Source organism: Lycium ferocissimum, chromosome 3 (assembly GCF_029784015.1).
Source record: "Lycium ferocissimum isolate CSIRO_LF1 chromosome 3, AGI_CSIRO_Lferr_CH_V1, whole genome shotgun sequence".
In the NCBI taxonomy this organism is placed as follows: Eukaryota; Viridiplantae; Streptophyta; class Magnoliopsida; order Solanales; family Solanaceae; genus Lycium; species Lycium ferocissimum.
In genome coordinates this window covers 11302910-11318621 of record NC_081344.1, presented here as the reverse complement: position 1 = coordinate 11318621, position 15712 = coordinate 11302910, and the positions used below count along the sequence as shown (strand labels likewise).

Sequence of the window (15712 nt, the reverse complement as noted above, 5' to 3'; positions counted from 1 at the left end):
AATCAATCAATACCCCTCGGATCACCCGAGGTATATATAAATGAAGCAAGTGATCGGTTGCAAGCCGACTCCGGCGTAAGCACAACTTCTCAATACAAAACACGGTGCCTCCAAATTTGCGGGCGATCTCGCTCAATACATACTCGATATCGATAGCAAGTCTTCGATTATTCTATGAACGGTAGGCGAACCCTATGGCAAAGGAATACGTGTATAACAACGAGTAACCGGAACGTGACGATTTATTTTTCACACCTCTCAACGGGGAGAAGGGTCGAGGTCCGCGTCGGATGGCAATCTTCCTCGACCGTAGTAACGCGCTATCTCCGACATAAGACTAAATCTTCCACCGGTCAATGTTGCAAAGGACCTTGTGGTCATTCGTATAAATAAACCCGACGGGATAATACCAAACAGATTCTTCTAACCCCTATCGTAACTGCCTGTACCGATGGTACGAATGAAGACCGATCTTCACCCCGAGTCGGAATTCGTACGTAGGCCATGACCGTGGAAGTCCTCTTAGCAAAGGGTATTCTCACCCCGGAACAAGATTAAGATCCGAAGAGTATTATGGTCTCAATGCAGAATACGTAGGTTTAGATGTAGAACAAAGTGAGATTCGCAAATATATGCATATGCATGGGAAAGAAAGAAGATACGGGCTTTATATAGAAGAGATTTAAGAGATCCGTAGCCGCATCAAGAATTTCCGATACAAGCGAGGATTCCCCAAAAAGATAATAACGACCAAAGACGCGCAGTGAGATTTGACTTAAAGGTCCCGTTCCGGGTTAGGAGGCGTCGTCAGCTTATTCGTGGTCATTCCCCGCCGTCGAATCGTGCCCTCGGGAACGGGGGACTATCCGTATACGGGTAAAACCGAGGACACAGGCATGCTCGGTTTCCCGTTATTATAGATATGTTCGAATACGGTGCACGACCGTCTCACCGGGAACGTGGCTTCGAGTTCGGGCCGGGATGAGCCGATGAAGGAAGGGCAATTGACTGCCATTAGTGGAAGACTGAAATATCCGTCCTCACCCCGATATTTCGGCGTCGATCTCGGCAATACAGCTGTCACCAGATTTACTTGCTTTATTTAGAATTGTACTAGGGTTGAAACTCCTTCTACTATATAAAGAGGAGGTCATCATTCATGAAAGGGGTTGGCAATGTTAGCGAGAGAAAATAGTTTATATCAACAATCATAAGAATCTTATCAATCGGGGCTCTCCATCCGTTCTAAGTTCATTTTTATTATACCCTCGTGAGAGCTTGTAACAAAAGGGTATCGACCTCGATTTCTATACCCGAGGCCATACGTATTTAACATTTGGTTAGATCTCGCGTTTCTTGTTCACTTTCTTGACATATCTCGCTATTTAATCTTGAATTGAATTTAGCCACATATCTTTGGCATCACGCACAAATTTAATTGTTCTACATTTTAAGGTTAAACAATATTGATGGGGGCTTTTCAAAGATCACAATGTTAGTCCACGTTGTACTTTAATTGGTTTGGTATTTCAACATTATTTGAATCTTTCCCTTCTGTTCCACTGAATAAAATTACTTATTATTATTATTATTATTATTATTATTATTATTATTATTATTATTATTATTATTTCAGTCTACTAGAAAAGATGCTGAGGAAAGATGCTGATAAACTAATGTCAGCTTTTACGCTACAAGCTTTGGATATATCAACAAAATTTTATTTATTCGGATGCCTTCAAAACTATATATGATACCAATATCGTATCTTATATACCATGTACGACATCATACATGATTTCTTTCATTTCTTCAAAAAACACTCATCACCAATGATACCATATGGTATATTTAATATACCTAGTTAAGGTATCATAGAGATCATGTTCATTCATTCAAAAAACACGCTTTCCTAAAAAAAAATATCTATGATACCATTATTTATATATATACAATGACATCACGCATGACTGCTTCAATCCTTCAATGAGATCTATACTCTTCTACCCCTCATGATACCATCATAATATACACCATATACTAATATGGTATAATGGAGGAACAAGCCATGCGGGGTACTCTGGATAAGAGAAAAAAACGACATTAGTCTATAAAATTAAAGGGTATTCTCGTAATTATTTTGTCTCGTTAGTGGGCATTTTGTGTAGTTTTTCGTTAAAGAAAATTCAACTTATTTCAAGTGCCCCTCTCCTTTCTCTTTTGTAATGTGTCCTTAAGAAAATAGTATTCTCCGTCACACTTTCCTTTTAAGATGTCTCAAAAATATTTTACCTTTCGATATTTAAACGATTTAATTTTATCTAAAGGACACGTTAATATCTAAGGCTTGCTTTGAATTGCAAACTCAAAATCTTATTTTTTCTTAAACTTCATTCCTAAACAAATGATGCCACATAAATTGGGACACAAGAAGTATCATTCGTTTCATTTATAAAGTAAGATGTTAGAATGAATATGAATTTTTTTTTTTAAAAAAAAGAGAAATGCTTTTGAAATTTGTGATTTAAAATTTAAAATCGTGGGTTATAAATCCTTCTTCATAGTAAGATCAAAAATTTGAAGTTTAATTGTCATTAAATATTTTTGGACTCACATAAAAAAGTCATATAAAACCAAGCACGGTAAGAGTGTAAAACAAAGTCAAATTTGAAAAAGAACCCTCTTGTCTCGATCTCGTCCTGTCGAAATCAACTACAAATTTCTTATACCTTGCGTATTTCTATTATCTTCCCTTTTTTTGATAACTATCTTTTCTTTTTTCCACTGCTCTTTTATTTCCTTTTCCTTGTGTCCTTTTAATTATTTGGAACTTGATGTACGTTTCGGTTAGGCTAAATACATGTACAGCCCTTCGAACTTGTCAAAATTTTCCATTTAAACCCCTCAGTTCTATCACCTAATAAACATTTGATCTATGCGTAAAATGTGTCAATTAGACACATATCACTCAATCTTCGGCAAAGTTCAAATTCGTGTAAATATACGACGCAAGCTAGGTGGCAATAGGCAAGTAAAGCAAACACGTGTCAATAAAAATATAGGAAAAGACAACCAAAAAACACAGTACACGTTTTGTCAGTTCTTCTTCTTCCGTCTTTTTTGTTCTTCTTTTGACACTGATTATTTCTCTTCTCACAATCTCTCTCTCCTTCTTGACAAACATTACAAGAAAGAATCAACACTGTTGGATTTGGTTGAGATACCATAAAGTTTTCTGGCAAATCAAATTAAATCTGATTTTGAAGGAGTATTCTTTTTAAGTTTTTTGTCTCTGACGCTACTATTGTCACTGAATGTTTAGAAGTGGCTATCTCTCTAATACAAGTGTTCTAGACATGAACTAGACACAGCTCCTCAAATACGCCATATACACTGCAATCAACATTCCAGGAAAACGGGTCCAAAATCTTTAAATTTCATAACTTTTACCTTCTGGACAAGAATCTAACTTGGACCTAAACCAAGCTTTTTATCTTTTAAACAAGAAGAAGTTTTATAGTTTTAAAACGGGAATCAGATTCGAGTTTGATTCTTCAGAAATCAAAACTTGGTTCATTTTTTTCTAGCAACGCTATTATACCAGCAACAATGGTGTTTGAAATTGAAGGTGAAGGATTGGGTTTGTCAAAGAAAAAAAAAGCTTTTTTTGGAGAGAGAGTCAGGAAGTAGGAGAAATTGGAAAGGAATAAAAAATGAAAAAAAATAAAAAGTAATTACCCTTTTTCAAGGTTTTCACGCGTGTAGAAAGGGTGGGAAGTACACACTCCGCCACATCAGCATGTCATGTCTAATAAATATAAGTGTCTAAATGAAATATTGATAAGTTTAAGGAGCTGTACGTGTAAGCCTTTCAGTTAAAAGCACATGTTTTTTTGGCAAAACCTTATGCAAGTTGTCGCCTCTCTCTTGTCGCCACTTATTCTTTTGTTTGTATTTCGTCTGTCAATTTATGTAAAAGGGTGCAAGTATGATTGTCAAAATACTTAATTTTAATTAGTATTAAAAAAGTTCTTTAAATTTCTTAAGGTAAACTTTATATGTTTGAAACTTATATCGAAAGTATGACTAAGTCAACTTAGCTAATGATTCAAAATATTATAAAAAGTTGAAAAAATTAATTATAATAATAAAAAAATTGTTTGATTCTTTAGAGCGCGTATGAATGGGCTTTAAAAAAACAAATTTTTAAGAGTTTATAAAGCTGTTTTTTTTAAGATAGCGGCAACCGGCCAACTTATTTTAAGACAAAACGGCTTTATGTTCAATTACCAAACACTAAAAATAGCTGAAAACAGCTTATCAACTTATAAGTTAAGCCAAACGGCCTCCTAGTATAGTAACTCCTTGGTAAACGCTTATATTTTGCGAGCGTGTGGCGAAGGAACTCTCTTCGTGGATGCTTTCTAATGCACATCTACAAACCATATTGATTTTCACATTGCCAAATAAGAAGATGCTTTTACAGTTTTACTCTCCTGTTTTAATTTAACTGTATTTTGTTGATTAGATCCAAATTTAAAGGATAAAAGAATATTTTTATTTTTAAGCCAAAATATATATAATGTATTAAAGTATTTTAAAACTTATGCTGTTGCAACTCATAAAATATTGTTGGAATTGAAAAATTATCAAATAGGAAAAGAAATATTTTTTTTAAAAACAAACTAAAAAGGAGAATAAGACATTAATTTAATATGAAATGTAAAGAATAATTTTTTGTGTTGGTTATTCTTCATTTAGGTCAATGCAAAAAAGAGTTGATAAGTTCAGGTGGAGTTAAGATTTTGGGTTTATGGTTCTAGATTTTTGACAATTTATATATAGATGTTAAGTAATTTTTTAAAAATAATTACAAACGTTAGAACTAAAGCTATTGAGTTCCCGCAAACACATAGAATATTCCTTCCGTTTCAACTCAAGTCTCTTAGTTTAATTAGGCATATGAAATTTAAGAAAAGAAAGGAGACTTTTAAGCCGTGCGGTCTCAAGTTGAATATGTGTATAGTGTATCAAAATGACTTTTAATCTTATTATCTTAAATAAGTCATTTAAAATACTTATTTTTGAAACCAACCAAAAAAGAAAAAAAAGAGTAAGACGCTCAAGGGTCGTCTGACAAGAGGTGTTATATAGCTTTGATATTATTTAAGTCCTTGTTTAGTACTCCCTCTGTTTCAATTTATATGGCACCATTTAGCTAGGAACGGATTTTAAGTGATAAAGGATGACTATTGAAATTTGTGATCCAAAACCAGCCTTAGATATTTCTGTGGCTGTAAATCATCGCAAAAATTTAAATTGTTTCTAAATATAGAAATTATTCTTTTGAGATAGATTAAAAATGTGAAAGGTATCACATAAATTGGGACAGAGGAAGTATTATTTTTGACCTATGTATAACTAATGTATGTACTATTGGTTATAGACCATCTTCAGTGACAGGGGGGTTGCTCAGATAGTAACACCTTCCACTTTCAACTCTCAAGGTTATGGTAGTCACTGCCAAGGGAGCAAAAGTGGGAGCCTGCGGGTGGGAGGGGAAAAAATGAGAACCCTCTTCGCACTATTCTTATATAATATAAATCATGACATTAGCAATACCAATAGATTTCTATAGACAACAAAAACATACCCAAGGAAATCCTACAAAGCAGTGGTCCTATGAGTAGAGTATTACCCCTCTCTGGGAGGCGGAGAGGTTATTCCAAACCCTGTATGAAGACAAGCACCAAAGCCTTAATTACCCCTACCTTGCGAGGTAGAGGTTGTTTCCTGGGCCGCCTCAAGACAAGGACAAGACAATTCAAAGAAGATAAAAAGTCTACGACTACTAGTGTGAACGAATAAGTAAGGCAACGCTCAACTACCTACTAACCTTTCTACCCTTATCTATTTTATCCATAACCTCCTATCTAAAGTCATGTCCCTCTCCGAAACCGTCATACCATTAGCATATCCTCTCACATCTCTCGCACTGAAGCATTCCTGGATCCCTCCGTACATGTTCGAAACATCTTAGCCTCGCTTTCTGTATCCCAACATCTACTATATGTATATAAAAAAATAATTTTAACCTTATATCTACAGTGAAATCTTTTGTCGAAGGGTGTCACAATGGACTCCGCCATTGTTCAATATAAATCTTATACATGCTACCAAACGAGACAAAGTAAACAACACACGTAACAGTGAAGGGGACCCTGAAGCAAGTGAAAGAGGACAATAGAGCAGTAGTGTCTAGTGCATAATGCCACGAAGAGAGGTAAGGGGCTTAACAGATATGGACCCTTTAGGTTGAGAAGGACAGTGCTATTTATTACAAAATGGCACTTTGCATGAAACCCTCACTCGTGATTAACATCCGTCCACGTCCCGTTCTTTTGGGGGGCTTCTACTTTCCAATCCTGTCTATATAGTGAGCCTCAAATATGACTTTTAATAAAGTTGAGGAAGGAACAAGCCACACCCACAACAAGCAGGCCAACACACTAAGGTCTTTTCTATTCGTGTTTTACTATTTTATTCCTTTTAATGTTAGCGTCTTACTCTTTATATTTGATAAGTACCTTTCTAGAGTTCAAAATTTTACTAAAAGATTTAAAGAATATTTGGTACATTACATATATACTCCTTTCGTCTCATTTATGTGACAAGGTTCGGACTCAAGAGTCAAATTTCTTTATTTTCGCCATGAAGCTGGACGTACGCAATCTTTATGATTTTTGAAAATAATTTCCATCTTTAAAACTACATAAAAGTATTCTACTATATATTGGTAACAATAATTAACAATTTTAAAATATTTAAAGGGCTTAAGAATGAATCGTCAAAATTTTGTTTAACTTTGATAAAGCGAAAATTCTCACATAATTTGGAATAGAGGAAGTATTTTTAATTTAATATCGTAAAATTAAAAATACTTTTTTGCCTAAAAAAGAAAATAAATTCATGTCCAACCGGGCCCTTAGATTAGAAAAGAGGGAAGATATATTTTAACTTTAAGTCACGTGCTTTGCCTATCCTCAATCATTGGAGTTCGTTTTTTTGCCCTTTTGGCGTCATTTTGCAGTGTGACCCGTATCATGATGAATACTAGTGTTACTATTACTAAATCATCTGGAGTGAGGAAAGGTGCATGGACTGAAGAAGAAGATCTTCTTTTGAGAAAATGCATTCAAAAGTACGGTGAAGGAAAATGGCATCAAGTTCCCATTAGAGCTGGTAATAATAATTCTGATACCATACTCTCTAGAAGAGAAGTACGATTGAGTATAACTTATATTATTCCACTAGATAAGAGTATGTGCATATGTCTGATATATGTGAATATGTGCAGGTCTAAATAGATGCAGGAAGAGTTGTAGACTGAGGTGGCTGAATTATCTAAGGCCACATATAAAGAGAGGTGACTTCTCTTCTGAGGAAGTTGATCTTATCTTGAGGCTTCATAAGCTCTTAGGCAACAGGCAAGTTCATTTTCAAACACTTTACGAATATAGAGGTGGATTTAAAATTACTATGTTATAGGAAGGCATGATATCTTTAACACTACTTATAAGATTTAAAGATAACTACAGTTAGGTCTCTCTATAACACCATCCTTATATAACGACTCCTTACTATAACAATCAAGTTTTTCTCGGAATCGATTTTTTATGTTATATTTTACCTCTCTATAATAACATTTTACCTATAACAGCAACAACCATCTTATAACAGCTCTTTGTAAAATTACCCCTCTATTAAAAGTATCTTCATTTTTGGTAATATATTAATTAACCATATTTATAGAAATAGAATCTCTAAGATTGTTACCAATAATAAGTCTAAGAGATTTTGAACAGATATTTTTACAAACCAAAGAAATACCATATCATGTTTAAAATTTACTAGTCATTATGCATAGAAAGTTGTCTTTGATGTTATGTATTTTTTTATATCTTTTTTGCTTAATTAGATGGTCACTCATCGCGGGTAGACTTCCGGGAAGAACAGCAAACGATGTCAAAAACTACTGGAACACACACCTACAGAGGAAGTTAACTGCTCCTCATCGACAAGAGAGAGAAAGTACAATAATGCCCTCAAGATCACAGAAAACACCATACTAAGACCTCGACCTCGAACCTTCACATCAAGTAGTGCAAAGAATGTTTCTTTTGCAGCAACAAAAGTATCACAAACACAGTAGATAAAAACGCACACAACAATGAAATACTAAATATTTGTGAGAAGCCAACAGATGAAACGACATCGGTAGACGAGGGAGTTCAATGGTGGACAAGTTTACTGGAAAATTGCAATGAAATTGAGGAAGAAGCAGAAGCATTTGGGAGCTTTGATGAAGAAAATATGTTACAAAGTTTGTTGCATGAGGAAATTTCACCACCCATGCAACAAGGACAAAGTGGTAATTCGGATGACTTTTCCGCTGATATTGACCTATGGAATCTACTTAATTAGCTTCATCCATCAGTAGCATTAAGAACATCTATTAATGGTATTTGATATTGTGTACTTGTAATAGGGATACATTCTATTCTAAGTTGTTTGAACTTTGTATCCCAAATACAAGTAGGATCTATCACTATTTTCATTGTAGAGTTTAAGTTATAAATATACCATGGATTTACACCATCAGTTCACTAGCTTTTCAATGTTATAATAAGTAACATGCCTCATTTTCAAGATTATAAATATTCTCATATTTCAAGGAGAGCTTGTTTATATGTAGGATGATTTGATAGTGTGAAAAACCATTACATAAACTAAACTATTTATTTACATTCTTGGATCATTTTGATGGCCTTTTAATTGATCCAAAATTTACTTTAAATCTAAAGATCTGTGGATTAATTTAAATTTAAATTTAAAAATATTCACTATTACAAAAATCTATGTATTTTAAAATTAAAAAAAAAATCACCATTGGTGGTGATTAGGCATTGCCTAATCTATGTATTAATTGTAATAAAAGTACAAAGCCGGTGTATTGATTTTTGTCCAAGCCACCTTGAGAAATAAGGATGAACAATTCATCCTTGTTCAAAAAAGGTCGCAGTACATGGGATTAGACATCAGAAACTTCCAAGTTCCTTAATTACCAGAAGAGCATTATACATATCACCAAACCAAAAATCCAAGCTTATTTAATCATTATCAAAAGTAAAGGCCTTCCTTTGAGCTCGTATTCCGTGGGATTCCTTCTATGTCATACTTCAACCAGTTTTTAGCCCCATTAGGTAGGGTCATATTCTCTGTGAAGAGTGAATTTTGTTTTTGTCTCTCACCTGCAAGATTATTTACTTCCCGTAGCAATGATGGAACTTGAAGTTGCCTTATTTCTTCAAGTTGTTGATCTGGCTTATGAAATGCAGAATGTGCCTATATTGACATTATTTTGATCATTGATCATGTTGATGATGATCATAGAGTCAGATTCAATATCCCCATTCCTGAATTCATTTGTAATGTACCATTGGATTCCATAGAGAATATAAAGGTCTTGGATTCTGCTACATTATTAGAGCATTCTCCATATAGTATTCTGAGTAAGCCATGATCAACTGACTATTGTCATCCCTTAGAAGATCCTCCTGAATTTTTGGATTTCCTTTGCTGCAACCATCAGTGTTCAACTTGAACCTTCCAGGGCTAAGTTTAAGCGCATAAATCAAGCTCTGATAAACAAAGTTGGGGGAGTAAATAAATCACGCCAGTTGTAGTATATTGATTTAATTAATGGGTATAAAGTAAAGGTAAATCTTATCCGTACTGATCAATGATTATATCAAACCTAAAAATAACCATGGTAAACAAGAGAACTCCAAACATTACGTGGAAATTAACCCTTCTCAACATAGGGAAAAAATCTGTGTCAAAGAAAAGAAGAAATATCTAGGAAATCTCCATTTTGAGTTTTTTCTATATGTCATAGGTCCATCACATTATACTTGCTCAGATCTGCTTATGAGTTTTCATTGTCATTTTGTACACCTTTTTTTATGACAAGTCCATTCTAAAATATCTCGAGAAATCCTTGCATGAAAGAAGAGAGAAAGACAAAGGTGGGAAAACAACTAGGGAAAGGACGTCAGGAAGATACGTACGTACGGAAAAGGGCAGAAGAAGTAGACAATAGTGGAAGGACTAATTAACTAGGTGTTTCTTTACTGGGAAACTAACTAGATGTTTCTTTACTGGGAAACTTACTCTCAATTCGAAGCAGTACTTTAATTTGTTGGTGAAATTGAGAAAATATAAATTATTAACTATATAGAAGAGCCGGTTGGCTGAACTTTTTCGTGATCCGTTCCATTAATAAAAAAAAAGTGTGAGCCCCATATAAAACACCAACCAATATTAAAAAAAAAAAAAGTAGAACTCACTATCTCCAAACTCACGGGAAAAAAAAAGTAGACCCCATATTAACAAAATCAAGCAATATTAAAAAAAAAAAGTGAATCCCATATTAAAAAAACAAACAATGTAAAAAAAAAGTGCATCCCATATTAAAAAATCAAACAATATTCATGTAATTTCCAAAGTATCTCATTAAATCAATAATGATAGATTCATTGCCACATGCGTATCAACCCATTAGTGGAGCAAATGAAATTATTGTACAGCAACATACTTAAAATACTTATATATTAAAATAAGATAGAATTTAATTACTTTTTCATTTTTTCCTTACTCTAATAAATGTGAAAAGAGATTAATGTCATAAAAGAAAAAAATACTATTAATTGGAGATCAAATAATAAATAAGGCAAATTAGTGAAATTATAATTCTAATTGACGTTTCTTAAAAAACCGTGCAAAAGACAACATGACAAGTAAAATGAGTTAAACCAAAAATATTTACTAAAAATTAAAAAAATAGAAGTTCTTCATTTAAATAGAAAATCAAATTTCTACTTTGTTTCATTTTAAACATGTAAAATTAATATAATAATTTGAATTAGAATTATCCAAATCAAAATTTGATAAAAATAATAGGTATTGTTTAGGCCCAATCTACATACATTAACAATAGAATATTTTACACTTTTAAATTAATCGAATCAAAATTCAAAGTATCACCGATGCTTAAATATTCTTGACTATTGTTTTATCTCAAAGAGAGAAAAATAGTTTTCCTTTAAATAAGTCTTCTTTTTTAAAAAGTATTAATAAATTTTTGCCAACTTTGCATTAGTAGCAAACACTAATATAATAAAGTTTTGGATACGGAGCACAACAAAACTACAATGTTATATTAATCGTGTTTTGAACATAATATATGTATTACTTTCTACTATATAGAAGAGCTAGTTTATAGAGAGCAAGATCGTCAGTCTCGCGTCTTGGCCCTACTTTTTATTTAAGGGCAAAAAAATCCATTGTGGTCCCATCCACTTTTTTATTTAAGGGCAAAAATATATTTTATACTTTATATTACCAACTCTTCTAAAAAATAAATAGAAATACTTTATTATATTTCTATTTTTCTACTATATAGAAGCATCGGTTTACCCATGCTTCGTCGTTAGGCACTCTTTAAAAAAAAAAAAAAAGGTGGACCCCATACTAAAAGCGCCAAATAATATTAAAAAAAAAAAAGGAAAAAAAAAGTGGACACCCTCTCCAAACTCATGAAAAAAAAAGTGGACCCCATATTAAAAAAAAAAAAAGCAATGTCAAAAAAAAAAAAAGTGCACCCCATATATTAAAAAATCAAACAATACTCATGTAATTCCCAAAGTATCCCCATCAAGTCAATAATTGTGGATTCATTGCCACATGCATATTAACCCATTAGTGGGAGTAAATGAAATTATTGCACATCAAAAACATGGACCCTATATTATTACTTTTTTCAAAATATTTAATCGCTCGTATTTGCTATTCCGCCATGTCATTTATTTGTTATGTTTACTAAAATAAATATACTTAAAATATTTATATTTTAAAATAAGATAGAATTTAATTACTTTTTTATTTTTATTCTTACTTTAATAAATGTGAAAAGAGATTAATATCAAATGAAGATTAAATAATGAATAAGGTAAATTAGTCAAATTATAATTCTAATTCACGTTTCCTTAAAAAACCATGCAAAAGACAATATGACAAGTAAAATGAGCTAAACCGAGAATATTTACCAAAAATTAAAAAATAGCATTTCTTCGTTTAAATAGAAAATCAATTTCTACTTTGTTTCGTTTTAAACATGTAAAATTAATTTAATAATTTGAATTAGAATTATTCAAATCAAAATGATAAAAAATAATAAATATTTTACACCTTTAAATTAGTCGAATTAAAATTGAGATGCTTAAATATTGCTATTGTTTTATCTCAAAGAAAGGAAAATAGTTTTCTTTTAAACAAGTCTTCTCTTTTAAAAAGTATTAATAAATTTTCGTAGCAAACACGAATATAATAAAGTTTTAGATACGGGATTATCACAAACTACAATGTTATATTAATTGTATTTTGAACATAGTGTGTGTATATATATATATATATATATATCCATTAAAAACAAGACAAACATATGTATGTTTGTTATCAATATAAAAAAAAATATATATATATATATATAAACACAACTACATATACATAGATATACTATAATCCAAATAATGGGAAAGACGGGCATAGGCCATCTAGTATATATTAGAAGCATGAGTTGTGGTTTCGTCACGTCCACCTCCAACTCATGTTAAAAAAAAAAAAAAAAAAAAGTGCACCCCATGTTAAAAAATCAAGCAATATCAAAAATAAAAAAAAACGTGGACCTCATATTAAAAAATAAGCAATATCAAAAAAAAAAAAAAAACGTGGACTCATATTAAAAAATCAAGCAATATCCATGTAATTTCCAAAGTATCTCCCATTAAGTCAATAATGGTGGATTACGTCACACATACGTATCAACCCATTAGTGGGAGCAAATGAAATTATTGTACGGTAAAAGGTGGACGCCATATTATTGCTTTTCTTTAAAGGCTATGAGTAATAAATCATACAATTTCCTTTCTTTCTTATATTAGCCCGAGATCTAATCTAGATATTTAAATCACATTTGCTATTCCAATATGTCATTTATTTGTTATGTTTACTAAAATAAATATACTTAAAATATTTTATATTTTAAAATAAGATAGAATTTAATTACTTTTTCATTTTTATTCTTACTCTAATAAATGTGAAAAGAGATTAATGTCGTAAAAGAAAAAATAATATTAAATGGAGATCAAATAATAAATAATGTAAATTAGTCAAGTTCAATTCTAATTGACGTTTCCTTAAAAAAAAAAAACAACATGACAAGTAAAATGAGCTAAACCAAGAATATTCACCAAAAATTAAAAAAAATAGTAGTTCTTCATTTAAATAGAAAATTAAATTTCTACTTTGTTTCGTTTTAAACATGTAAAATTAATTTAATAATTTGAATTAGAATTATCCAAATCAAAATTTGATAAAAAATAATAAGTATTATTTAGTCCAATCTACACATACATTAACAATAAAATATTTACACCTTTAAATTAATCGAATTAAAATTCAACGTATCAACTTATGCTTAAATATTGCTATTGTTTTGTCTCAAAGAGAGGAAAATAGTTTCTTTTAAACAAGTCTTCTTTTAAAAGTATTAATAAATTTTGCAAACTTTGTATTCGTAGCAAACACTAATATAATAAAGTTTTGGATAATGGAGCATAAACTACAATGTTATATTAATCGTGTTTTGAACATAGTGTGTATATATATATGCATAAAACAAAGGCAAACTTATGTATGTTTATTAATAATAATAAAATATATATATTATCACTACCCAAACACAACTACATACACACATGTATACACTATAATTCAAAGTGTTGGGGCGACGCGAGCGTACGCCATCTAGTATATCAAGATATGTGTACTCATCACATAAATGTCCTCTTTCCAAACAATAACCGTAGAAAATGGGTCAAATGTGATATATTTTTTTTTAGTCTCTGTTTAAATAAAATAATACATTTCTATATTTAGAAATAATATATCTTTAAACTTACTTTTTTACCTTTAGTGAAATTATTTATAGCCACACAAATATATGTGGTTTGTTTTAGACCGCAAATTTTAAAAGTTTTATTTTTTAAACTTCATACCTAATCAAACTATATCACATAAATTAAGACGGACGGAGTATTAGGAATCAAATAATCTCGCTCTATGTTAGATATGATTTAATTTTTCTTTCGCCGTTCGATTTTTTTTTTTTAATTCTTCGCCGTTGATTCCTCAAGAAGCTTCAATTTAAGGGTAATATTAAATTAAAATATAGTCAAAAGATGATGTGTAAATTTGGACCCCTTTTTCTCAAATAAATTAAATACAATAATTTTAAGCTATTTCAAGCTGAAGCTTAGTTGTTGCCAAGGACAAATACTACATAACCAACTAACCACAAAGGTATGATTGAACTAAAAGTCTCTGAATGTAGTTTGATTGTTATGTATGTTATACACTCACTCTTCTTTACTCACCATTCAAAGATGAGACAATAGTAACTGTGATTAGTTGAAGAATGAAGTTCTTTAACTTTAAAATTATTTTAATTTATTAGTACTAGAATCCACTGGATGCGCGAATAATTTTTTTTTTTTTTTTTAGTAATTAGACATTTTATTACCAGGAGAAAATATTTACAGTAGAGGATCAAAAACCCCAAAGTTTGACAAACCTCAACATTAGCATCAAAAGCTCTTACCAAGAAACAAAAGTACTATCGATAGTGTAGCTGTTTTAGAAAAACTACTCCTTGCTACTCTGGAGTACTATGGGTGCCCTTTAGACGTGATTTGGAAATCATCATATGAAATGAGTGATTTAGAATTAGGTTGATTTGAAGTTGAAGTTTTGTTTGAATACAATTTGGATTTGTTAAGTTATATTTTTTCTAATAAACCCAAAAAAACCCCATAAATTTTGAAAACTATCAAAATTATCATATTTTATTACAAAGTTAATACGCTACCAAAGGCGCCTTTCAAAGTTAACACAACATCTATTAATCGAACTTAGTTCAATAAAAAAGAAAATTGAACATGAAATATTGACTGTAACTACTCTTTTTTAATATAAACCTCCCACATAGATATTTGATAATCTCTTTCACGTCGAGCATGTATTTCGATCGATCACATGACCAAGAATACGAACCAACATTGTTACTTTGAGTCAAGTTTTATATTTAAAAAATATATCTACTAACTTATGAATCTTTTTGCAAAATATAAACTTATGGGCCAGTTTTACATTTAAAAAGATTTGAAATCATGATTTGGAATCCCAAATCATGCTTTTGAAGAATTTGGGATTTGAAATCATCATATAAAATTGAAGTTGAAATTTTGTGCAATTGCATGTGCAACCATCTATTTAAAATCAAAATATGAAGGAAATTATTATGATTTCATATAGCATGGCCAAACGCTACTAAAATTTCTAATAAAGAAAGTGTGATATATAGAAATTCAAATCCATCACCTGCCTTGCTACTTGCTAGTCTTGGGATCTAAGCTAGTTCTCAAGATATCCCATCTTGAATTTTATCAACTTACTAATATATATGGTCGCCATTCCTTACCTTTTACTCGAATACTTTCAAATTTCTTTCCTATCATCTATAATAGAAACTTCC

At 31.3% G+C, this 15712-nt stretch overlaps 2 protein-coding genes across 2 annotated transcripts in view; one reads left to right on the top strand and one right to left on the bottom strand.

The window, feature by feature from the left end:
- LOC132049709 (transcription factor MYB1-like) overlaps positions 1–15712 on the bottom strand; it is a 64515-nt gene that overhangs the window by 36848 nt on the left and 11955 nt on the right. The window lies entirely within an intron of this gene.
- On the top strand, positions 6385–8666 carry LOC132049708 (transcription factor MYB1-like). The gene is given in 6 exon segments (XM_059440613.1): positions 6385–6514; positions 7091–7242; positions 7358–7487; positions 7979–8082; positions 8085–8177; positions 8180–8666. Coding segments are annotated over 6 exon segments (849 nt in total). The 5' UTR covers positions 6385–6449; the 3' UTR covers positions 8485–8666.